This window comes from Ruditapes philippinarum, unplaced genomic scaffold (genome assembly GCF_026571515.1).
Source record: "Ruditapes philippinarum isolate M1 unplaced genomic scaffold, ASM2657151v2 ctg362_1_1_1_1, whole genome shotgun sequence".
Taxonomy (NCBI): domain Eukaryota; kingdom Metazoa; phylum Mollusca; class Bivalvia; order Venerida; family Veneridae; genus Ruditapes; species Ruditapes philippinarum.
This window is the reverse complement of record NW_026865001.1, coordinates 77,595-103,188: the sequence shown is the minus strand read 5'-3', so window position 1 is coordinate 103,188 and position 25,594 is coordinate 77,595. Positions and strand designations below refer to the sequence as shown.

The 25,594-nt window shown below is 31.8% G+C and overlaps 1 protein-coding gene across 2 annotated transcripts; it reads left to right on the top strand.

Moving 5' to 3' along the window:
* Nucleotides 1–5,489: 5,489 nt before the first annotated feature.
* Nucleotides 5,490–25,342, top strand: LOC132727530 (T-cell leukemia homeobox protein 3-like). Of its 2 annotated transcripts, none has more exons than XM_060713067.1 (3): nucleotides 5,490–6,180; nucleotides 23,348–23,564; nucleotides 24,727–25,342. In XM_060713067.1, exons 1-3 carry the CDS (start codon nucleotides 5,697–5,699, stop codon nucleotides 24,911–24,913), a joined length of 888 nt encoding a protein of 295 aa, XP_060569050.1. In that variant the 5' UTR covers nucleotides 5,490–5,696; the 3' UTR covers nucleotides 24,914–25,342. The 2 variants fall into 2 exon arrangements, with proteins under 2 accessions (XP_060569050.1, XP_060569052.1); XM_060713069.1 differs by having other exon boundaries at nucleotides 5,492–6,165.
* The last annotated feature ends 252 nt before the right edge of the window (nucleotides 25,343–25,594 follow it).

Here is a 25,594-nt window from a genome sequence, read left to right as displayed (position 1 = left end):
CAATCCCTTATTATGAAATAGAAAGAGAAAAAAATAACATTATTTTATGGAAAATTATATGTTCAAGGGGATATACATGTAGTTCTGGAAATACTGGTTTTTGAGCTTTACACCTTATCACATGATGTGTATGATCATAAGGAATACATGTGTACATATAAGGAAAATATTAATGACCCCTCGGGGCGGGGCCAGTTTTTACCCCAGGGCTTTGATCTGAACAAACTTGATAGACACTCAGTATAAGATGTTTCATGCCAAATATCTAAGCTCTAGCTCTTTGGATTTTTAAAGGACATTTTATAAGTTTTTTTTTTCGGTTGCTATGGCAACCAAAGTTCTGCATAGAATTTTATTCATTAAACATCTTTGGTAGAGCCTTATGCAAGGAACACTCCTGCAAAGTTTCAACAAATTTGGCTTAGTGGTTTAGGAGTAGAAGTCTTTTAAAGAAATTTTTGACGCACGGACATTGTCCTCAGATGAGCTAATAAAATAGTAAGAGATAAAATGTTTACTGCATATAAGCATTAATTTAAAGTATGTACGCTGGCGCTGGCTTACAAGCCGAGGTAAGTAGGACAGCTCTCCATATATTTTATATAGTTGAGCTAATAATAAAAATATTTTTTAGCGGGTTTTTTCGGGGTGGGGTTGGGGGGGGGGGGGAGTTCACTCAGTAACACGAATAACACTGAACTATGGAAGTTTATAAATTAAGAAGATGATTATCACTTATAAAGGTATATCCTAACATATAATTCATTTAGTAGCTAAAATTTATCTTGTGATATTAATTAAGTATAATATTTACAAATAATTCAAATAATTGCTAAATGTCGCAGACCCAGAGAAAAAAACATCGATAAAGTTAGTGTATCTTCAGAAATTTGATCCTTCAACGTTAGGGCCATTAGATAAGAATACAGAGGGCCAATTAATAATGACAAGACTCTCAGCTCAGTGGACGTGTTAATGGGAGATATACAGTTAATAGTGATTTACTAGCTGATAAGCCCTTACTGAGATTCAGCAGGCTGGGAGGGTTTATGCGTAGGACTGAAAACGCGCGTAATATAAGCTGACTGCCAACATATCTTAAAAGAGATATTGTGCAAAAACTATGTTTCCAACTTTTTCCATTATATTCTTAAAAAAAACATTGCAGTATTTCGGACCTCATAGCATTATAGTGCCCCCCCCCCACCCCAAGTTAGTTCCAAACATTGAACGAGCTGTGATGTTTGCGGGCTGACTGATCGGTCACTATATAATGCAAATAGGCACTCAGTTATGTGTACTATTTCTTTAATAATAACATTATAATTTTACAAACCAGAGTAAGCTCCCGTGAAAATATGTAAATGTCTTTTAACCCTTAACCTGCTGGAAAGAAAGCCCCCCCCCCCCCCCCCCAGTATAGAGCCAAGTTATATACTAAACGTTTATTAGGTTAAAATTTTCATCTTAATACCCCTTATAATATATAAATATTAAAATAATATTGATAATAATCTTCCCAAAAAATGGAAGCTGTGCAAGTTCATTTAAGGTTAAGAGTTAAAACGTCATTTAATGCTGCTACTTCTAACACTTTTCAATTGTTTAGCTATTAATTTCATTCACAAAAAGAAATGAGAAAACTCTCTTCAAAACCAAGTGGTATCATTTACGTTTTATCGCTCGCCCAGAGATGTTTAACCATTATCTATTGACGATATTTTCCCACTAGCATGCGCTCGCCTGATTGACCAATTCTATAACAATGCAGGCATCCTTCACTATAATTAGAAATGTCTCCCAACAATAAACGGACAAATTACAATTTACGCCTCTCTCTGTTGTGGCCCCAAATGACCACTCCGATATCTTGACCATTAAAACCGCACGGACATATTTTACCCAGGAGAATGGTCAGGTTAGTAATTCCAATCGCTATCTCTCAACAGTATTTATGTATTTCATGATGTGGACATGTAAGGATAGATGGCGGTGTAACCGACACGAACGTCAGTTCGCACCGAACTCGTGCAGGGCTGTGAAAAAATGGTCAATATGTAAAAGAGACAATAAAGAGAGTGTGATAGGTGAATAATTGACGAGCTTCTAGTGATATGGGGACTGGACATCACGAAATGTTAATGTTAATATACGACGGCTGTAAATAAACGATAGGTTGACAGAAAGTGATTTGGTTCGATGTTGTTGTTATTGTTGTTGTTTTTTAGGGGGCGTTGGACAAAAACTTATTTTAGAATGGTCTACAAGTTGGCCAATTAAACTCTTTGATTTCAATTTGTTTCAAGCATTATACCAATTAAATCAGATTGATCACAAAATATCAGTGGTGTACCGCATGAGATATTTCATTTCATCGAAACATAGCGACGATATGTTCCAATATAATTGCAACACGGATTTTTTAATAGCGCAAAAAATGTTTCTAAAAGAAAAAAAAAGATAGCGTAATTCACCTTAATTTGCCAAGAAAAAATAATTTACAAAGCCACTTGCCCTTGTCACCGATAAATTATGAAATTGTCGAGTGCCGGCGTGCGATTATCAGTAAAGAGGGGAGAAAAACTAGTTTCAAATGGCGTTAAAACAAAAGCCATATCATGTTGCCAAACTGTTGATAAACATTAAAACAATGTGTGCGGCGTGTTATAGCGAGTATCTGTAAATAAACATCTATTTTATTTCTTATCATCTTAAATATATAAGGTGGCATCCAATTAGCAACAATATCCGAGATATACGAGAATGAATGATAAAAAATGTAACGTATTGCCAGAACGTTTTTCACGAGTGTCAGGTTCGATAGACAAGACTAATTTGGGGGTTGGTCCAACAGTGTTGACAGAGAACAACCGGCTATGGAACATAGGTATTTTACAATATGTAAATATTTGATAGCATCTGGATATTTACATTTCCTGTATTAAACACCTCGTTATTAATTTCCCTATTAGACATTGACTTTCATTAACCAAAAACTTATGTCAGTCTACAAACATTAACGACTTTTTGCAGCGGAATGCCATATTAGAATGCGCCTGTTTAGCCCATTTGTTGAGAACAATATTTATTTATTTATTTATTTATTTATTTATTTATTTATTTATTTATTTATTTATTTATTTATTTATTTATTTATTTATTTATTCATTCATTCATTCATTCATTCATTCATTCATTCATTCATTCATTCATTTCATTCATTCATTTATGCGGGGGATATTTTTCCTGCAAACACATACATTTTATTTTCTTTTTGTTTTGTTTTTTGTTGTTGTTTTTTTTTGTTGCGAGCGTGCATGCGTGCGTGTGTGTGTGTGTTTTAAACAAGGTGACAGTGGTCTATAAGATATATAAGTCAATAGAATATGCACGTCATACGCGCGATTTACTGTTGTAAAATAAACAGAGTCATAAAAGTCAATTCTTTTAGCTGATCAGAAAATGCCTATATACCAGCGCTAAGCAAATCCCTCCTATTTTAATGAAATATAGGAAAATTTTGAGTGAGCAGTCTCAAATCTAATGTAAAAATTTATCTTAAACTTATTTAATAAAAGTTCTCTATTTTAATGCGGGTCCATGACTTTTAAATGAATTCCCGTCTCATTTTTACCCCTGGAAATCAATCAATCTTTAATGAATTACATTTTTTTTTCTAAATTTAAGAAAACACCGTCTGGAGAATAAAAGACATCAAATTAATTATTCATTTAATTTTGTTTTACTGGAATAATCATTTGTAAAAAAAAACAGCTCACATGGTGTTTTGTGAAAACAACCGGTGAATAAAACGAAAAACGGAACTGAATTATTTGAAATTTTTATTTTTTTTCAATAATGTATTATTTTTTTTTATAATTAACATGTTCGTGCATATGTACGTATTCGTATTTATAATCGCACGTGCTCAGAGTTATGCACTACGCACGTACGGAATGATGCCACTTTCTTTTCGCTGCACTTTGGGAAAATAATTGAAAATAGATGAGATAATATAATTTGACTAATTGTATACAATTATTATGATAGCTACTTATTGTAATTAATGTCCGGAAAGAAAAAATAACAAACAAAAAAGAAACAAAGATAGACAGACAAACAACCAAAAAACAAAACAACATAACTAAACGACTGCAGGAAATGGTTGGATATGAATCTGACCTGTTTCCATGCCAGCTGAAAGAATTCAAAAATGACAAAATAATTAGAACATTGTGATGGATTTCTCTCAAGTATGATAACATGACAGCTGTCAATGTAAACCCCGTTGAAATGAAAGTGTTTATCAACCGCAAATAAACAAAATGTCCAAACTAAAGAGTTGGGGAAACATATTACTAGATTGCTGGGTGGATATTAACGCTAATTTCCGTGCAGAATTTGCAAGATGTACACAGTTTTCCGGAAAACTAAATAGATTATCGAATTAATAACTTTGGTGAAAGTTGAATTGATATTTTTATGTTGAAGATGGATCCTTAATAACCTCCTTACAAGTTTTTACTTTTGAAAACCATTGCCACGTTAGATATCATATACGGACTTTTCAATCTGTAATTTACGACAAAACCATTCATCATTTTTGGCGGCATTTTTAAAATTCTTTAATAGGTACTGAGAGAATAGCAAACAGTGCAAACCATGGTCAGACGGCACGGTTCCGGTCTGCACAGGTCGCAAGGGTAATATTATTTGCCACCAGCGGACATAAAGATTACACTTAACTGCATGCAGTTTCCATATATCATCAGTACAACTTCCAAACAATGCAGGAGAATTGTGTATCAAAACTGCAAAAACTCTGCAGATGACAAAATCTTATTTACGTATTCCTAAGTCCCACTTAACTCGAGTTAATGTTTTCATTAATATTTTATACGCAGCAATTATGTTCTCCAAATATTCTTTAATTTCATGTATCAGCTTCTCTCATTTATTCCTATACTTCTACAGTGCTAAAAAGCGATGTTCAGAGACCTAGAATTAGGAAAACCATTATTTTAAAGTGCGACATTTTAAAAGGAAGGGTTAAAATAACAGTGTTCTTAACTTGATTACGACGGCTGTAAATTATATTACGGGGTGGAAAGAAACATAAACGCCGAAAAACCCTCTTTATGACGTGTGAATGTTGTTAATTTAGAGAGCAAAAGTTTCCAACCTTATTTCTCAGAATTATCGACCTTTCACGAAGTTATTGGTGTTTCAACACCAGTTTTCCTTGTTGATGTAATTCCAAGCTCTTAATGACCCTTGTTTACACGTTTTCACGGTATTCAAGATTGAATAGCGCTCCAAATACCCTATATATCGATTACATGGTATAACTTCAACAGCCAGCTTTTCTCAGATAATTGGTCTTAGATTATTCATGGGCGGAGCTACGGAATTTAACCACGCGCGCTAAGATTTTCAGCCAATGACATAGAAGGCATTGATTGACGTCGTTCCGCGCCATATTCTAGAGGTATGTTACCTATAATGGAGATCTTTCTTCTTGCTAATTCTGTCTTTGACATATATGAAAGGAGCTTACTGTGTAAAAATGTGAAAAAAGTATATTCAAGATACCGTATACATTAAACTTCACAAAATGAGTTTTTTCATGAAAAGCACAACTTAAATCCTTTCAAAAGTCTTTTTACAACCGGAATTTTATTTGTATAGTGAAAAAGATGTCGGAAAAGGAGAGTAAGGACGCCAGTGAGGACGTAAACGTTGACGCTGAGAAAATTGTTGAAAGGCCTAAAAAGCCTAAACTCTCTTTCGGAATTAACCAAATCTTGGGTGAACAAAGACGCAGTCGGTCAGTATCCCCGACTAATTCTACAAACGAAGATTCAGACATTAAGTGTGATAGTGACAATGAGAACGAGAAAGAACTTTCTGACCGTTCACGTTCGACATCACCAGTGACGTCACCAACGTTGTCGACGTCTAAATATGAAGAAGCATACGCGCATGCACAGAGCTTATATCCATTAGATTTAGCTGCAGGTTCGTTGCTACCTCTTGGCGGATGTGGGTTGTACCGGGGCTCGCACGGCGTGGTTAAGGTTCCAGCACAAAGACCTCACCCCATGATTCACATGTTCAATCCCTACAGTATACCATGGATAGACTTCCGGCGAGACAGATTTGGAGGTGGGCATGCGTCTAGTATGTTTTTGCAGATTTTAATTTGTAATCAAGGTATTTTTATACTCAAGAAAAGATACCAGTCTCAAGGTGTATTCTTTAGAATTAGGGTATATCTTTTCCTTTAAGATTACGGCAAAAACGTTTGAATAACCTATCTTTGGAGTTTATACCAAAAAAGTAGTACATTATAAATCTCAGTACACTTAAATAGCATGTAAAAGGTGGCAACAGAATACTTTTGTCATCAAAAATAATATCTGTCATATTTTCTTTGTTTTTTTACAATTTAATCACATAACAAAATATTCTATATTTTGAATTAGCATGATGTACTCCGGACATCAGTAAATCAAGAACTTTCAATACTAATAACATCATATGTTATGTTGGTTTTTTCACCTCTAAAGTCATATTTTTATGTTTTGTTTAACTTTAAAGAAAATATGTGCGATTATCAGAGTTTCTCCACATATTGTTAATTATCTTCTAAGGAAATGGGAAAATTCTAACCTAACTATATATTATATGGAGAAATGATCGAAATGCATGCAAATTTGCATGTGAATTACGAATTTCAGTTACTTTACGGCGGATTTATGCCGGCTATGTTGAGGGTCGGGTCCCTTGGCAACCATAAAATGCGCGCGAATGGTATTGTTTGTATCTTTTGTAAGAACTATCTGTAGCATTTTAAAGTGAGATCTCGTTTTTCACCGACACTTATACATAAATATTTGTTTGGATCTTCATATTAAATCTTAAAGTTCAATGTTATGGGAAAATACAGAAGTTTTCTTTTGAAATAGGGGAAATAGTGGAAAAAGTGTGTGTTTCGGGGACCAGAATGAAATTTATATGAAAAAATGGATGAACATTTTTGGATTCTCTATCTTAAACTGAAAGAATATTCTGTTATTTATTTATTAGAACTTTTTATCCAAGAATTCTTAGATTCTTTTATGGTGTTGTTTTTTTTTACTTTTATATTGACAGAATCACAAGTTATACAATTTTAATAGTTTCTATACAGTAGAATATCTGTAGACATTCAAATACATTTACATTTGTATTCTCCTTTTTTCTTCTCCTTTCTATTATGTAATTATATGCAATTATTTACACCAGTTTTATACATACCTGACCCAAAATTAAGCTAGTGATTACTGTTTCAACATTAGAAAATTACTTTTTGAAAATGTCCCTGGAAAAGATTTGTATTTTTTAAATGATAAAGATAATAAAGTAAAAAAATAGAAAATCAAATTACCTCATGTATGTATAAGCTTTGGGCCCCTCACTAGGAGTATAAAATATGTGATTTTTTTTTTTTTGAAATCAAGAGAGACTATTAAATGTAACATATTGTGGAATCCAATACTGCAGTCAACAGTTTCTTTTATTATCTTTTAAAATAGATAAGGTTTAACCCTTATGATGTAATGGTAATTATTTGAAAAAAAGTGTTTTTGAAAACAACACATTCAAGTTTAAAGGCTTTACACCACCATATGACTGCAAATGTTTTCATCAATAAAGTCTAAAGAATTTTACATTAAAGTTTTAAATAAGTATAAATTTCATTGTCTAATTGATGTTTAAAGGGACTCCACTGAGGTTATTTTTGACATGACGGGACTGGAAATAATATTTAAGATGAATGTTGCTTTTTCTGTAGGTACTTGCTTGCAAAATTTCAGACCATTCACTTACTCTTGTTTTTCCATATTAAATTTTATTAGTTTAATTGTGAAAAATGATCCAAAATTGAAAGCGTTGCAACGCGTTTCACTCAAAACAAACTAAAAATAGCATACAAATACGATTTCAATTCATTTTTAGTAATTTTCTTAATTTTCTTCTGCATATTTATCTGCTTTAGTGCCCCATGCGCTCTATGTAAGAAATTCAAAGTTTATGTTTTTAGTCTTTTGGACCTTTGTGGAGTTCCTTTAAAGTAAACTATAGAAAATTTACATGTCCTATTTTTTTTTGTTTTGAAACGGTTTATGTGATCGTTTTGCTTATTTCTACACATTATCAATTTAATAATTCTGCGGAGCATCATTTGAGCATCAATGATTTACACTTGCTCGAATCACTTAATTTATAAATTACTATAAGTTGAATAATAACGACAATGTATTCAAAATTAAAGAAATTAAAATATCAAAAGTACAACAGTTGAGATACAAGCCGTAATGAGCATGATCAGACTGCACGGATGTGCCGGCTTGCCTGGTTCTATACTGGTGGCAAAGGTTAAATCACTTACTGGTAATTCAAACAGGGTGAGGGTTAAGTTAACTTTCTTATTTTGAGTCAAATCTTTTATTTTTCTTTACTTCCTGCGTGTACGATGAGGAAATTTTAAATTGAATCTCGTGCTGAATGTGTTTCTCAATCAAATAGTTACAAGAGGTCGTTTCTAAAGTCGTTTGTCAGTTATTTTGAAACAAATCACTCGTGCATTAACTCGAGACCTTATCTATTATTGATGCCATTTTTTCTATGTCTCGTCATCGTCTTTATATAATTGTTAAAGAATTCGTCAGAGATTTGTTTAACTTAATATAATAAACACTTTATTTTTGCCAGAAATCATTTTAAAATTCTTTCAACATTGCTTAAGAAGTTAACTTATAAATCTATAAGTAGAACAGTGTAAATTATTGCATCTTTTTTATGACTAAATACATTTTTAGTTTTAGTAAAATAGGTTTTTTACCACAATTCTGTATATTAAGCTCTTGCTAGTGGCAACCGTATCTAACCATGCGGCCAGTGCAGACCAAGATCCGTCAACACATCCGTGCCGTGTGCTCATGATCTACGCTGTTCGCGCTATGTAATTTAAAACTTTCCCCTGAAAAAAGATAAATGGTTTTATCCTTATTGAAAGATGGGGAAGTTCATTTGAGCCGCTCACAACAAAACCAACATAATGGGTTTGTGACCAGCATGGATCCAGACCAGCCTGCGCATCCGCGCAGTCTGATCAGGATCCATGCTGTTCGCTTACAAACCCCATTACAAGAAGAGAAACTGATAGCGAACAGCATGGATACTGATCAGACTGCGCGGATGCGCAGGCTGGTCTGGATCCATGCTGGTCGCAAAGTTTTGTCGTAACGCGGCTCAATTTTGGTAAAATTGATACAACAGATAAACACTTTCTAAAACAATAATCTATTAAGATATACATATTCAATATATACTTGTAATATAATAATTCAATTCTTCATTTCCTGTCAGGAATTTTTGAATTTGAGTTTTTAATTTAGTGTGAAACATGTTGATTCAGAGTCTCTCAATATTTTAAAGATATTCAAACAAGTTATCAATCGCCTGTAGAATATATGATAATTATTTCATTCGTTGGATTCTCTTTCATTATTTTTGATGGTTTGACTGTTGTAACAGTATAGGGGGGGGGGGTGTTTAGAAAAAAGTGGGGCTGCAGTGTAGGGGAAAGCTAGAAAGTGGTGTTATAGTGTAGAGGAAAACTTTAAAGTGGTGTTATAGTGTAGAGGAAAGCTAGAAAGTGGTGTTATAGTGTAGAGGTAAGCTAGAAAGTGGTGTTATAGTGTAGAGGAAAGCTAGAAAGTGGTGTTATAGTGTAGAGGAAATCTTGATCTATAATAATATGTCTCATTACAGAGTTTTGATTTATGTTGATAATAACTTTGAAATAGAATTAATCAGATAAAATCATAATATTAATTTAATTCAATAGTGTGAAATAAATAAAGTTTTAAAATGTATTTCTAAAACTAATCAATTAGATATGCACTCTAAAAAGTCTTGTTGAATCAAGCATTGGTGTTTAAAAGTTTATTGATCACCAACATGTTACATGTATCAAGAACTAACTGTCATACAAATAGAAGTCCGGCTTTCAAAGTATTCTCATTTTCTAAAATATTGATTAAAACAACAACAGGAATATATACTTTTTAAATAAAACTTTGATAAAACTATTCATTTCGTAATAAATGTGCTGCGTTGTATTGAACCTCTGCTGGTTTTGATGTGTTTTAAACCCATACCGTACCGTTCCGTATCGGATATCATCCAGGCAATATTAAAGCTTTATAAAACGCTTAAAAATTGTGTTAAGTCGAATACATTTTCAAAACTGATGTCTCGATGCAAAAGAAGTTGACAATTTTAATAAAATATTGTTGTTTACAGAATGAAAACATATTTGTACACAACACGAGAGCGTTGTTTTATTTTTAATATCTAAAGAAATTAAATATCGTCTCAATCGATTATTACTTAAATTTAATAGAATGTTAAACATTTTTTAGTATTATAAACTTTGAAATTTTAAATGTTTATTCAATCTTAAAATTTACGTAAGGAATTATTTACTTTATTATGAGAAAAAATGCTTTGCATACGTTTGTTTATAAGTTTCTTGAAATACTTGATTCGTAGAAATTTTAGGCCTGTAAACATTCACAAATGGCGTAAGAATTGCGCACAATATTCTGTTTAATAAGCAAATGTAATAATTTGAACTTTTCTTGTTGTAAAGTGTGCTATGTACAGGTAGATGACCAATGCTTTAAAGAAAACGCACGTGTAACTTTTTAATTTTTTTAGTTTAAAGGCCCATTATGTCTCAGAAATGCTTTTATTATAATTTCTCAAAATCTGTTTAATTTAAGCGTATATTTACAGTATCCATATAGTAACTCATTGACGAATTACCTGAACCACCTTTTTCATTGCTTTTTGATAATAAGTACAGCTATAGTGAATAAGTAAATGTGTTTTGGATTGGAAGTCAACATACAACGCTGTTTACATTTTGCTTCTTATATGACACATTATTTCACATTTAGCGCTACTTTTTCATGTAACAAGCATCTAACATTCTCTAAAGCCATTATTAAAAATAATTAAAGTCATGTTTGTCCTTCCTAAAGGAGTACAAATTTGTTTGTTTCTGAGGCATAATGTGCCTTTAAAGTCAGTCTATGAAAACAAAACTGATTAGATGTGATTGATTTTACATGACAAAATTGCCTTCAAAATTCAAATTGAAAGCAAGAATATGTCTGAACGTTCCAAAAGTTTTAATCCTTTTATTTTTGAAGACAAGTGAGACAGTCTTTGTTTGAACCGATGACAAGGTATTCAACATTTTTTAAACCATTCAATTCTTAATAGCAGAATTGTACTTTATTTGAAGGCCAATAAAAAACGAAACCCAATAATTATATAAAAAAATCTTCAGACTTCTAAATTGTGATCGCTAATATTTGCATAGTATAAAGATGTGATGTACATGAAGGTTAAAAATGTACAAATTAAAGAAATGACAGTTCTGTTCTGTTATGTTCTGTTTTGCTTACTTTAGTACTATGCCAATTACCATAATAAATCTTATCTAAATGGCTTTTTAGTTGGGAACAAATTGATGAACTGTTGAAATTTTGTTAAAATATTGTTAAAATATTTCATTCGCAAACAATAACCATAGTCTATAATTCATTTAAATGGAAAAATGTCCACTGCGAGAAAGTCAAATAAAAGAGATGGAAGCTCGACAATTTCAGGTCAATCAACGGAGTTGCTTCTTCAATGAAAAGCCTGTGCCTCTTATGAATTATACAACGGTCTTTCATGTATAAGAAAAACAATATTGGTACGGTGTATAAATATTTCGTATGAATTTTAAGGGGAAAAAAGTCTGAACCGCCCGTGTTGGTCCCCTGTGATGTATTAATAAACAGTTCAGACGTTAGGTTACTTTTTCGGGCATTAAAAGAAAACTTCGACTCCGTCGCACACGGCGCAATGATTCGAAATTGATATTTATTTAGTAGAGGTACTTATATACAAATTGAGTGATGAATAAACTGTTTATAGAATGCCATGACCTATCTAATATATCAAGGCATATTAACAAAACACACGTTATAGCAAGTTGGCCTAGACGTTCTAGTAACAATTTTCTTTATCCGCAAGATCTGTGTATAGTTCTTACAGAAATACGGTTTAGCTCCATCCGTTTATAAAAGATTTTGACATCTAGACATTTTTTCTTGTAAAGTTTGTTACTTAACACATTTTTCCTCCAAGAAATGATAAAAATGTAGTGATGTTCACCCGTTATAAGAAATTATAAAAGACATATTTGACATTTTGTACAGTATAAAGCTATAATTTCAAAATAATTGCCCAGTTTTTTGTAAGTTATGTAAAGCTTTACTTGACTATTTTGCTTTACTTTTTTTTTTGGGGGGGGGGGGTGAAGGGGGGGGGGGTCGAATTTGTCGATTTTGAAATACTTGTAATGTTGAAGATGGAATACTGACTGCTCAGGAACTTGCGACAGGAACTTGAGAGTAATAGCATTTTATTTTGACTCAACCAAAACGAGTCACTTAATTGCAGAATTTGTTGCTTTATGTTGTTAAATGACAATGTAGCAAATTACTTTAGGTAGGAATAAGTCATTGCTTATGATATTCATTTGTAAAACGATCACTTACTTTAACCCAAATCTGCCCATTAATATTAATAACTGTGAAAAATAGGGAAATAAGGCCCATTTTTCATTTAATTGTGCCATAGACGTTAGTGACAAAACGTCTTTTCTTCATTAATTTACTTTGTTAAGCGTACTTGTAAGCAAGTATATATTTGAAATTGTAAGAATAATCATTATGGATTTCACCTCCGTCTATCTCAAAGTCAACTTCCGAGAAGATTTTCGTAAGGCCTAGTTTCCAAAATGAGGCAAAATGTTTCAGATTTGTCATATTTGATTCAATGGTCTGTAATCACATTAACCTTGTTCTCTCGACTCGTTTATAGACTAGAAGCAGCTCTAGTCTATAGACAGTGCTGGTAGTTATCCCTTAATATGTTAAAATCTGAACAAAAGCATACATGGTTTTAGGAGAAAAAACAAAAAATATATTGTGCGAATAGCACACATCCATGCCGCCTGATTATAGTCTGCACTGGTTGCATGGTAGGGTTGAGTTGCCGCCAACAGACTAAGGGTAAATGTGTGTCCGTCCAAACAGCACAGTTGCCTGGTGTTTTGTAAATATTTTATCTTTATACATTAAGAAATGATTTTCTGAATAATAGGTTTGCATTTCTTTTACACGAAAGAGCAAATATGTAAAATTCCTGTATAAAAAAAACGTGTGTGTGGCCTTCCAAAATTGATATATTCCGAATGGGCTTTCATCAAAAATATAGGCGTGAAGAATCTCGCTGATCAGAACGCCCGTCAATCATACACATGTATATCTTTATCCGGCTGAGAACACCTACGGACTATTTTCGGATAATTTGGGACATAAAATAGATCCTTTCAAAATTAGCACGTAAATAATTTGTAAGCGTTTTTACATCATTTTAATAGCAGCCCTGCTGTTTCAAGCATATCAAAATAGTTTATTACGTGTCTTTATTACAAAGCTTAGAAGCCGAAATAAAAACTCGATGTATATTGTAATCATCCGCGCTAAATTGCATCCATCCATCATTTTTCATTAGAAAAGATATGTTCCTAAATACTTAAGGTTTTATTTTCTATGTAGTCACTTATAGTACGTCAGCTGTCAGCGGAACGTAGAAAGATAAACGACATAACGTCATTATAATGTAAAAAGTTACACATATTATAACGAAAATTACAGCATTAAATTAATTTAATTATCAAGAGGAAAATAATATATACATTAATAAAAAGTTTCAGCTTTGTAAATATTAGCACGATTCTTTACACGGCATTTAGAGACAAATCGAAATGGCAATACGAATACTGACAATACAAATTCATACTGACAATATAATTTTGGCAATACGACTACTAGTAATACGAATAAGCGATTCGGATGCTGATGATACAAATACTTGCAAAACGAATAATGATAAAAATACATGCTATAATTAAAACTGCCATTACGAGTACAACCAATACGAATACTGACAATACGAATACTCGCAAAACGAATATTGGCTATACGAATACTAGTAAAACGAATATTGGCAATACTAATACTAACATTAAGAATACTTAAAATACGATTACTGACAATACGAATACTGACAATAAGAATACTGACAATAATAATACTGACAATACAAATACTGACAACAAGAATACTGACAATGCAAATACTGACGATTCGAGTACTTACAATACGAATACTGACAATACGAATACTGACAATACGGATACTGACAATACAAACACTGACAAAACAAATACTGACAATACGAATAATGATAATACAGATACTGACAATTCAATTTCTTAAAATACGAGTACTTACAATACGAATACTTACTATACGAATGCTGGCAATACGAATACTGATAATACGAGTCCTGGCGATACGGATACTGACAATACGAATACTGGTAATACAAAAACTGAAAATTCTTAGAAATACGAATACTTTAAATACAAATACTACAATACGAATGCATACAATACGATAACTGTCAATACGAATCCTGGCCATACGAATCCTTCCAATACAATTGTTTTAAAGACAATTATTTAAAATTACTGGCTAAACGAATACTGACGATACGAATTCCGGCAATATGAAAACTGACAAAACAAATATTGTAAAACGATTTCTGGAAATATGAATACTTGCAATACGAATACTGGCCTTACGAATACTGTCAATACGAATATAGACAATATGATTTCTGGCAAAACGATTATTGGCAATACGAATAATGACAATACGATCACTGATACTACCAATACTGACAATACGAATTCTGACACTGTGAATTCTGACAATACGAATAGTGACAATACAAATACTGACATGAAATGGGTTAAGAAGTTAACTATTAGTATGTTTTGCTAATTTTCTTTATTATTTATTAATTTCCCTGTTGCACTAAAGTTGATTCAATTGATACAATTGGAAAAATGACAAGATATTTTATTGAATTACAAAAATGTACTTCAAATAAAACATTCGTCTTTTTATTATTTAATACACTAATTCAAGTTACAGAAATTTGTTTGAATATTTAAAAATACATCAACTATTTCTAATTTTTCAAGTACTTTTGTGTCTGCTCATTATGCATATTTAAATCGTTTAACCATTCTAGTCTTTTATATGGTGGCTGATTTGTGCCATTCAGGTTTTCGCCCCGCGACCCTGCGAAGAGAAAAGTCGGGGCGAAAACACGAATGGCACAAATCAGCCACCATACTTTTAAAAACGATATACGACACATTATAATTATAGTGTTTTGAAATCTTAAACCACATAACGCTGGCTTACAAATAATTAATTTTGTTTATATTTATTTGAATTTTCGCAAACAAACTTGTTAAAAGTTTATTTATATTAACTGAATTTTTATATGCTTTACATAACCAGATTTAAAAACCATGAGCATTTTTTAATAAACATTTTTCGTTTGAAAAAAAAGAGTGGAGGAGAGTGGGAGAGATTTAATCATATTTAACCAAGACATTGATATGAGCCGCGTCACGACAAAACCAACATAATGAGTTTGCGACCAGCATGGATCCAGACCAGCCTGCGCATCCGCGCAGTCTGATCAGGATCCATGCTGTTCGCCATCAGTTTCTCTACTTGTAATAGGTAAGCGACCAGCATGGATCCTGATCAGACTGCGCGGATGCGCAGGCTGGTCTGGATCTATGCTGGTCGCAAACCCATTATGTTGGTTTTGTCGTGACGCGGCTCATATATACTTTATGTGCAGCCTGATTAGTCTGTATATTGTTTGTAACTTATTTTTTCCTATTTTGATATTGAAATCCCTTGTACTTGGAATGGACTGTTCTAGATACAAAACTTGGCAAGTCTACTACGCAAATGTCGGCATATTTAGTGTTTCAAAGCGTCTATCGGCTGGAATGATCAGTATTTGACAGCAGAACAAAGCCATACCGGCTCCCATGTCCCTGCTTGTCTGATTGCACCCCGTTTGTCTGCATGCACCCTCTTTGTCTGATTGCACCCCGTTTAGTTGCCTGCATAATGTAATTATCTTCTTTTGGCCTGATTACTCCCCGAATAGTTGGCTGTCTAAATCTTCTTGTAAGATTACACTCTGTATACTTGGCTGATACATTTTACAATCTTCTTGTCTAATTACGCCCCTTATACGAGTTAACTGCATGATTCTAGAATATTCTTGTTTGATTACACTCCAGATACGAGTTAACTGCATAATTCTAGAATATTCTTGTCTGATTACACCGTATATACCAGTTAACTGCATGATTCTAGAATCTTCTTGTTTGATTACACTCCAGATACAATTTAACTGCATAATTCTAGAATATTCTTGTTTGATAACACCGTATATACCAGTTAACTGCATGATTCTAGAATCTTCTTGTTTGATTACACTCCAGATACAATTTAACTGCATAATTCTAGAATATTCTTGTCTGATTAAACTCCTTATACCAGTTAACAGCATTATTCTAGAATATTCTTGTTTGATTACACCCTATATGCGAGTTTACTGCATAATTCTGGAATCTTTATGTCAAATTACACCCCATATAATTTTAACTGCATAATTCTAGAATCTTAGAAGTTGGCTGATACATTTTACATTTTTCTTGTCTGATTACACCCCTTATACTGGTTAACTGCATGATTCTAGAATATTCTTGTTTGATTACACCCCATATACGAGTTTACTGCATAATTCTAGAATATTCTTGTCTGATTACACCCCATATACCAGTTAACTGCATTATTCTAGAATGATGACATTCCATATACAAGTTGACAGCATAATTCTACAATCTTCTTGTCTGATTACACTCCATATACGATTTACTGCATAATTCTAAAATTTTCTTGTCTAATTACACTCCGTGAGTCATGAAGTTGAAATGTCCCTATCGGTCTTTCGTAGATACCCGTTCCTGGCACTAACTCGGTCATGTGCTGGCAGCAAAGCAGGAATCAAGGACCTTTGCCATGCTAGCTGGCTAGCTTCTTATACACAGATTAAGCTGCACGTATATGACATGTAAAAATATTTACAGTTACCTAACAGTATTAAAGTACACATACAACAGACATGCCTGTGAATAAAAACATATGTGCTATATAGAAACTACATACTGTTTCCCGGCATGCATATATTCACAAATTGAGGTGGACTTAAATGACAATGATGGAACGGGAAACAGGAGTGACCCCTAACAGAAAAATAATTTGGTTACTGATTAATACATTTTGTATAACAGTATCGTCAACCGTTCTCATCTCGTCACTTGTTTTGTTTATAATAATAATAATAATAATAATAATAATAATAATAATAATAATAATAATAAAGCCTGAAGAATTAACATAAGATTTAACGACAATTATAACTATTTTGAGTTAGCGCCTGGCTCAGTTTGTAATGGATTATTACTGTTGATTTGACCTTGCTATTTTTTCAAATATTGAATTACACGTGACTAATTTACAATTTTATAATTATATCAACATTCACTTTATTCTTACAAAATCAATGACGTAACTAGTTAAACTATTTTATTCTGGATTCTAAAGACAAGACAAGAAAAAAATAGGCACGAGACACACTCTTTTCAGCAACATTTTCTCACCAGGGTGCCCCCTATGATGTTTGTTACTGACTGAACACAAAGGCTATGATTAATTAAAGCATCAGCGGTGTCACCATAAACGAGGTTTTCAGTCAATTTCAACGTCTTTTGAGCAGGCAAATAGAAAACTACTGAATAATTGATGTACAAAAAGGACCCTAGTTTAATTTCGTAACACTTGGGACCCGTCGTAATTTAAACAAGTTTCATTATAGCTACAAAAAACATTTTCAGACTCATTCTTCAGTTGACGACAGGCTAGACAAGTTAAAATATAGTTTCCTTTTATTAACTCTTCGTCATTATACATAATAAAAAATAGGGTTTCTTAAGCGCGGTAAATATGAAATTATTTAAGTGTGGCCTAATTGATGGGTGAATGTTTTGCGATATACTGAATCTTAAGTCTCGTTAGTTTAAGAATTTTTTGGTGCTAAGTTAGTCGGGACTATGGTTAAAATATTACCTGATACTAAACAATTCTCGCTCGAACGAACTGATTTGTTGACAATTTAAAATAAGAGAATAATATATCTTAAAAAAATATATATATACTTATAATGTATCAGTTATAAAAAAACACAAGAGATTTCAAAAAATGATAAAGCAAGAATAGTTTTAGTATAGGTAAGAGTTTGTATTAAGACGACCGTAGGGAGAGAACATATCGGACATTCCTGACTGTATTAAGAGAAAAATAAAAAAATCGCTGGATGAGCCGACTCATTCTTAACTCAAGAAGAAATAAAGTATTTCATTAACAATTAAGCACACAACTAAAACGACTTATATCAAAGTAAAATTGTTTTGATCACTCAACTCAAATTTAATCAAAATTTTGCACATTTTGCATCAATTGTCCCTTACAATACAATGCTGGCTATTCGTGTCTGATATCAGACAGTTCAATAAAATGATATCTCGCAGTGTTCAAATCCTTCATATATGCTAAAGAAATAAAGTTCAATTTTAGATTATTAACGCTTAATTTCAATAAAAAGATCAAAATATTTATTAAGTGTAATAGCTGCGAGTACAAAAGATAGCTTAACAAATATTGTTTAGTGATTGTTTCTTTACAAATACGATTTACTTTGTACATATACCTCATACATGTATGAATCGAGTACATTACACTGAGTGAATACATTTTATTTGATTTGAAAATTAAACAATGGTAATATGATAGACTATTTAGTTCAGTTATTGCCGAAATAAAATTATTACAAAGAATAAAATACAATTTTTCTGCATATAATTATTTTCAATACGTTTGACCATTTTTTTTCACCGTCGGAAAATTTTCAATAGTAGTTAATATTTTTATGTATTGTACATTCATCTCATCAAATCCTCAATAAATTTCGCCAAAAAAAATTTGTTCTAATACAGGAGCCAAAATTGATATATTTTTGACACTCTGTGTGTTATTCGTCAAATAAACAGAGCGTGTTTATAGATATGTCTGTCAGTGGATCATTCAGAAACATATAAACATATCAAGTGTGTAAGTATATTATTTTAAACAGAGTGTTAAAGAAATATAAATATAATATTCAATGTTTATAGAATATACATTGAGTGTACGAGGTTATCGTTAAATGTTGACGTTAAAAACTTCAAATTTACAAGACATTTTCCAGCTGCTGTGAGATATTATAGTGTAGCGCATGCGCAATGAAAAGAAAGTCACGAAAAAAAAAAGGTCTTATATAAGTGATTAACTATTTTTGTAAAAATAAATGAGTTCTTCTTTTTTTCAGTACGATCAGTTAACATTGATGTAAATTATAAAGCAACAATGAATACCGGTTTAGTTTGACACTTTGTCATTAATTTCATTCGGTAATTGATAGTAGTACATGTTTAGAACTTCACAGTGGCGTAGCACTTATACGTCATTACATTTTACTCAATCCGACTTTAATAGAATGATAAAAGAGAGTTACAATTTAAAATAGATTTGTAGAAAAAGTTAAAGAATAAACATATCTATGTTGTATTTTTTTTTATATATTTAACCTGTTAGATCCGACATCGATTATAGCCGTTGTCATCGATATAGAACGGACAGGATTGAACATTTGTGCAGCGGTTCGGAAAAATTCTTCTTTGATACATGTATTTAAATTGTTATCAAAGTTAAATGGAAAGCCTTAAAAATTTTAGTTCATATTTAAATTTGATAGACATAATCCTAAAGGGCTAATATAATTCGTATGTGAAAAGTGTTATTTTATAATAAGTAACAATTTTCAACGTAACGTAAAGTTTACGACATCCTCATCATTCGATAATGTACACGAGTATGTTACACAGATTTTCCATAAGTTATATTTTATTACAAGATACCATTGGAATTATTGAAACGTTTATTGGCTTTATTTAACTTCAAATAACATTTTAGATGCATTCAAATGCATATGAATATTATGAAATCGTTTAAAGATTGCCGAGAAAAAAAAATGAAAACATGTTGACATATTTTTTTAAGAACAGAACCGAACAGAAATTTTATTTCGTTATTTATACAACACAATATCTTGTTACACTACAAAAATAGCTAAGCACATTATATAATTCAAAGATCGGAGAAAGAACATATATTTCTGCAGAAATTGTTTATACATACAACTTAATGTATATCAAAATGATAAACATTGAACTTTTACAATGTATATGAAAAACGTTTTTAACCTTTATTTGTTTATGGATAACTTATTTACATGATTATCTTTTCTTTTTTTATTTGAAAATTTTATAAATTTACATAAATTTTAATGATACAGACGATTTGCATGACTGAAGTAATTGTTTGAATTCACACATATCAGGTCTTATATAATAGATCTAATATATTTTAATTAATTTAGTTTAAGTTTTCACAATACCTGTAAGTTATAGGTGTCTTAACATTTTGATTAAATAATATTAGTTTAACCACGCAAGGGTTTTTGGTAAAAATAATTATGATACTTTTACGAAGTTACTGTTGCTCCGTGTATGCACGGGTAATTGCTGTTTTGATCTTTACGCGGGAACTGCTTTGTATGTTTACCAAAGTTATATGTAAGGAAAAACTATTTTATATGTTGAATACAATAATTATTATTGTTGAATCATGTTCACGGACTATTTTTTCATGTTACACATGTACGCATGTATCGTTCAGGACATTCAGGGCGGGAGTTTTCATTCACGTGAATGGTTGTTTAAAGTCGTCGTTTCTTTCACTGAGGCTATCTAGCTACATTTTGAAACAATAAAAGAATATTGCAATAACTATTCTTTATTTTAAACAGTTGTAATCATATTAGATCATAGAATAAAATTAACTTATATAAAAATGGTTTGCGCGATAACTTGTATCCCTTAACACACAAATGTGTATTTGACTTTCACTCACAAAATTTTATAATTTATTCAAATTTTAGTACATAATATAATGTTAATGACCGGAGTCAATACTTTTATATTACATTTAAAACACGAAAAGTGCGTTATAATATTAGGACTTCGTTAAGAGACACGGGACGTAAGAATTTTACATTGTGAACTTAATAAAATGATTATAAAGAAAGAAACGAAAAAGAAAGTGCATCACAATGTTAGAATGCTATTTTTAAATATTAGGACAATAAGCGCTATCATTTTCTATTTTCTTTTTTTTTTCAACCTGTAGGTCATAAAAAAAATGTTGACAAAAATCTGAGGTGCAGGGTGTCTTTTTTATATAATGGATGCACAGGAACTTGATTTGCGTGCTTGACATTTTCCCTTTCTGTGTAATTTTCTAAAATAAATGTTTTGTTTCTTCTCTGAAATTATTTAATTTTATATATTAGAAACATTCTCGTTGCATTTACGTGATAGAAACATTTATTAGAATTAAAAAAACTTGATTCCAATATCTGTAAACGGTAGATTAAAGCACGACTATCTCGTGAAATCCAAAGAAATACGAGCGAGTTTGAGAGGATTTCTAATTCCTCACTGTGCAATTGAATGCACCCGTGGGAACCGGGAACAATCATTAAGAACAATTACTTTAATTGAGTAACAATTAAAACTGACACGAGAACAAAGGTCTGGTTTGTAAATGAGCCCTTTGTAACGAAAAGGGAAGCTAAATTTAATTTTATTTTCAGAAGACTTGCTTTGGTAGGAGAAGCCCTGTTAATGTTACCATTAATGTCGAACCTGATTACCTTTTAATGACTTGTAAAACGCTTCGAAAGAGGAAAAATCTAAATAGTATTTTTTCAATTGACGAAAATCTTTAAATCACTTAGTGGAAACTGAAAAACATTTGTATGGAAATGAGGCGGCAATTCTAACGTGCAGATTTCTTTTAAATAAGAATTTATGTCATTCATTAATATTTTGAAAAGAAAGTACCCTGTTTCATGGAAGGTGTCCACGTCCTATCTAGATTTTATTAAAATTCTTTAAACATTAATCCCCACTCCCTTTGCTCGTTGTCATTTTAGCTACTTAAAGTGCATCGAAACTGTTCAGTATCAAAACACTTGCAGGAAGTAAAATACATGTAGTATACCTCGCACTTTATTGCCTTAAAGTGGATTGGTCTTTAATGGGTAGTATTTAAAATAATAAAAATATTCAAAACATTGATAAAATCAATAGTAATGCATAAGTTAAATATACTTACTATTTCTTGAAAGAAAAATGTTAAGAGTTCTATGTGATAAAGTATGAGCATTTTAAAGACGAGTATTAATATTTTGTTCTACAATAATTGAAAATTATCTGCAATAAATAAATATGTAATTTTAGATCATATATCTCTCACATACTAACAACCATACGTCAATATATGATTCTTTCCTGATTTCTTGTCAACCTTGGTATTCTATACTATCAACATAATTATTTTTGGTATTGCATACCTTCCGTTATGGAACAATTCACTTTAAAGTAAAATGAGTAGAAATGTAGTTTGTTTACATTATTACTGACTCGTACTTTAGTTTGCAATATATTTTACACATACACTTCCCTGTAAAACAAAATGAAACAAAAATGAAACAAAAATCCAAACATAACTTTTTAAACAAACAAAAAAATCCTGTAACACAATTTTTTATGGTTTTATTTCATAAATATGATGCTCAAATTAAGCTTTGTCAATATTGTAAGTTCCAATAAGCAATATTTATAAAGATATTACCAAATTCAACATTTCATGTAAATAAAGGGTGGTAATTAGAAATTTATTTTTCTATAAATTCTAAGTTATATTTTGCAATAAGAAATGAATGCATGTAATTTATTGATTAAATATAATGTGCACAAATATTTGCAGTACACATTTTACATATTCTTCGATGTTTGAAAATTGTTTTAATTGCATTATTATATACATATATAATATTTTGCAAGTGTGGTATACACACAGTAACAATAAACTTTAACTGGTATAGTGTTCATAATTATGTTACATATCTTAGCACGTTAGCACGTGACTCGAACATGAGGTACTTTGATACTAGTATATGATTTGCAGGTTCACTTTTTTCAATCTTTGTCTTTCTTTTTCAGTGGTCAGACGAATAGGCCACCCATATCAGAACAGAACGCCACCAAAGCGCAAAAAGCCACGCACCTCTTTTTCTCGTCTGCAAATTATGGAACTAGAGAAACGATTTCATCGTCAAAAATATCTTGCCTCGGCTGAGCGTTCCGCGTTGGCGAAATCACTAAAGATGACAGATGCGCAGGTTAAAACTTGGTTCCAAAATCGTCGCACAAAATGGAGGTATATATATTTATTGACTTTTCTTTCCTAAATAAGAAACATACCTCGTATTGATATGTTTTTTTCTTGTCTGATACATTGTCTATTGTTAAGAGTCTTTAAATGAGTGGTATGCTTGCAAACTTATAGGATGAAATCATTTTAATATATATCCGCTAAATTATCAAAATAGTATGCTTTCCAATTTCTCAAAATAGATTTGTCACTGTAAGCTGTTTGAAAGTGTACAAAGGTCTATCTTACAAAATATTTTTCATAAAATTAAAAAACAATAAAAAATGTTTCCATAATAATATGGTCGATTCTCAAAAGAATGTCTCTCTCTATATAACGAAACATGAATATTGTCAGAATACTTCAGCAGAATTAAATGTTCCGGAACAAAATATTATAATTAAATTTCCTCTAATCATTCATAAAGATATTATGAAAGTTCTGAATTTCAAAATAATCAAACAATTATTTTGTAACAACATAGCTACATATACACTTTAACACCTTGTCATACCAAGGGTTTTGCCCCTCGATATATCGTTTCCGGAAGGTGACTATTTAGCAATGTTTCTTGAGTATAAATATTATAAAATTAAGACTATTTTCCCGAGGGAGTATTATCATAATTCCTATACAAGTGATTTTAGCAAGACAGTCTTTACCCATTTTACCCAAGATTTCTAGTTTCCCTATCTCTGGTCAGTGATGAGCATTTTAATTATAATAACATGGGTTTTCACCGTGCCACTGATAGCAGCATCATTGAATATTTTACGATCCTATCATGTTTCAAGAATGTATATAGTTTAAAGCTGGACCAGCCCTAGACACCTGCTGAATTTGAGTAAGGGCTTATCAGCTAGTAAATCACAATTAACTGTAAATCTCCCAACACGTCCAATGAGTCGAGAGTCTTGTCACTAATTGGCCCTCTGTATTCTTATCTAATGGGTATGATGGCCGGTTGTGGCCATTTCAAACCCGCGAGAAATTTTATCATTTTATCATAAAATGTCGCGGCTTTAAAACGGACGCTATCGGTCACCATAAATGGCGATCAAGTTTCTGTAGATATCTCCGATATTAAAAATATAAAAAGCCAGTGAATTTATTAATGCAATTCAATATTATTGTTGTTTATTTATACTGTGATAATTTTATTTTACAGACGACAAACGGCAGAGGAGCGGGAAGCTGAACGACAAGCCGCAAACCGGCTGATGATGTCGTTACAGGCGGAAGCGAGTAAAACGGTTTACGACATCAGAGATCCTCTCTGTATGAGCAATTCCTCTTTACATGCTTTACAAAATCTACAGCCTTGGGTTGAAGAATCACAGAGAAACTCCAGCTAGACAATGTCGTAAATATTAACGTAAAAACGGGTTGTGATTTTTGCTAAGAATACAAAAATAAACGTTATGACGCACAGAGATTACCACGTGACTGAACGTTGTGATTTTATTCTCTGGAAAGTGTTATTTAAAAATTCAAAACGTATCGTGTTTATATTATCTCTCCCTATGTGCCATAGCTTTAAAAAATAAAGGTTCGACCTTTCAATTTGAAGCCGCGAAACAAACAGATGTATTTCTTTCGTTCGTGTATGTATCTATGAAAAAGTGTTTGCAGACTCTATGTTATGCCCTGTGCTATAAAATGTGCTATTCAGCGGATCCATTTTTTTCCAACCAGATTTCTCAAATTTTTTTTACGTCATTGACGGATAGAGCCTCGAAAAAATACCAAATGTTGGTTTCATCACGCGAGTTAACTTTCCTGTGAATGCTCACGGGTGGAATGCTATATTAACAGTATCAAAACAAAGTCGGTTTCAACTGAAATAGTTCAAATGCGAAATAAAGAATGCATTGTGAGTTTTGAACTTTATCATAATCTCTCAAAATGACAATATAATATAAGCTCTTAAACCTTAAAAAATACTCAAATTATTTAAATTTGGCGAATGATGTCTGTCTTTCTTATATCTTAATTTTGTCCAAACTGTTGTGAATTTGAACCTTTTTCATTGGCAA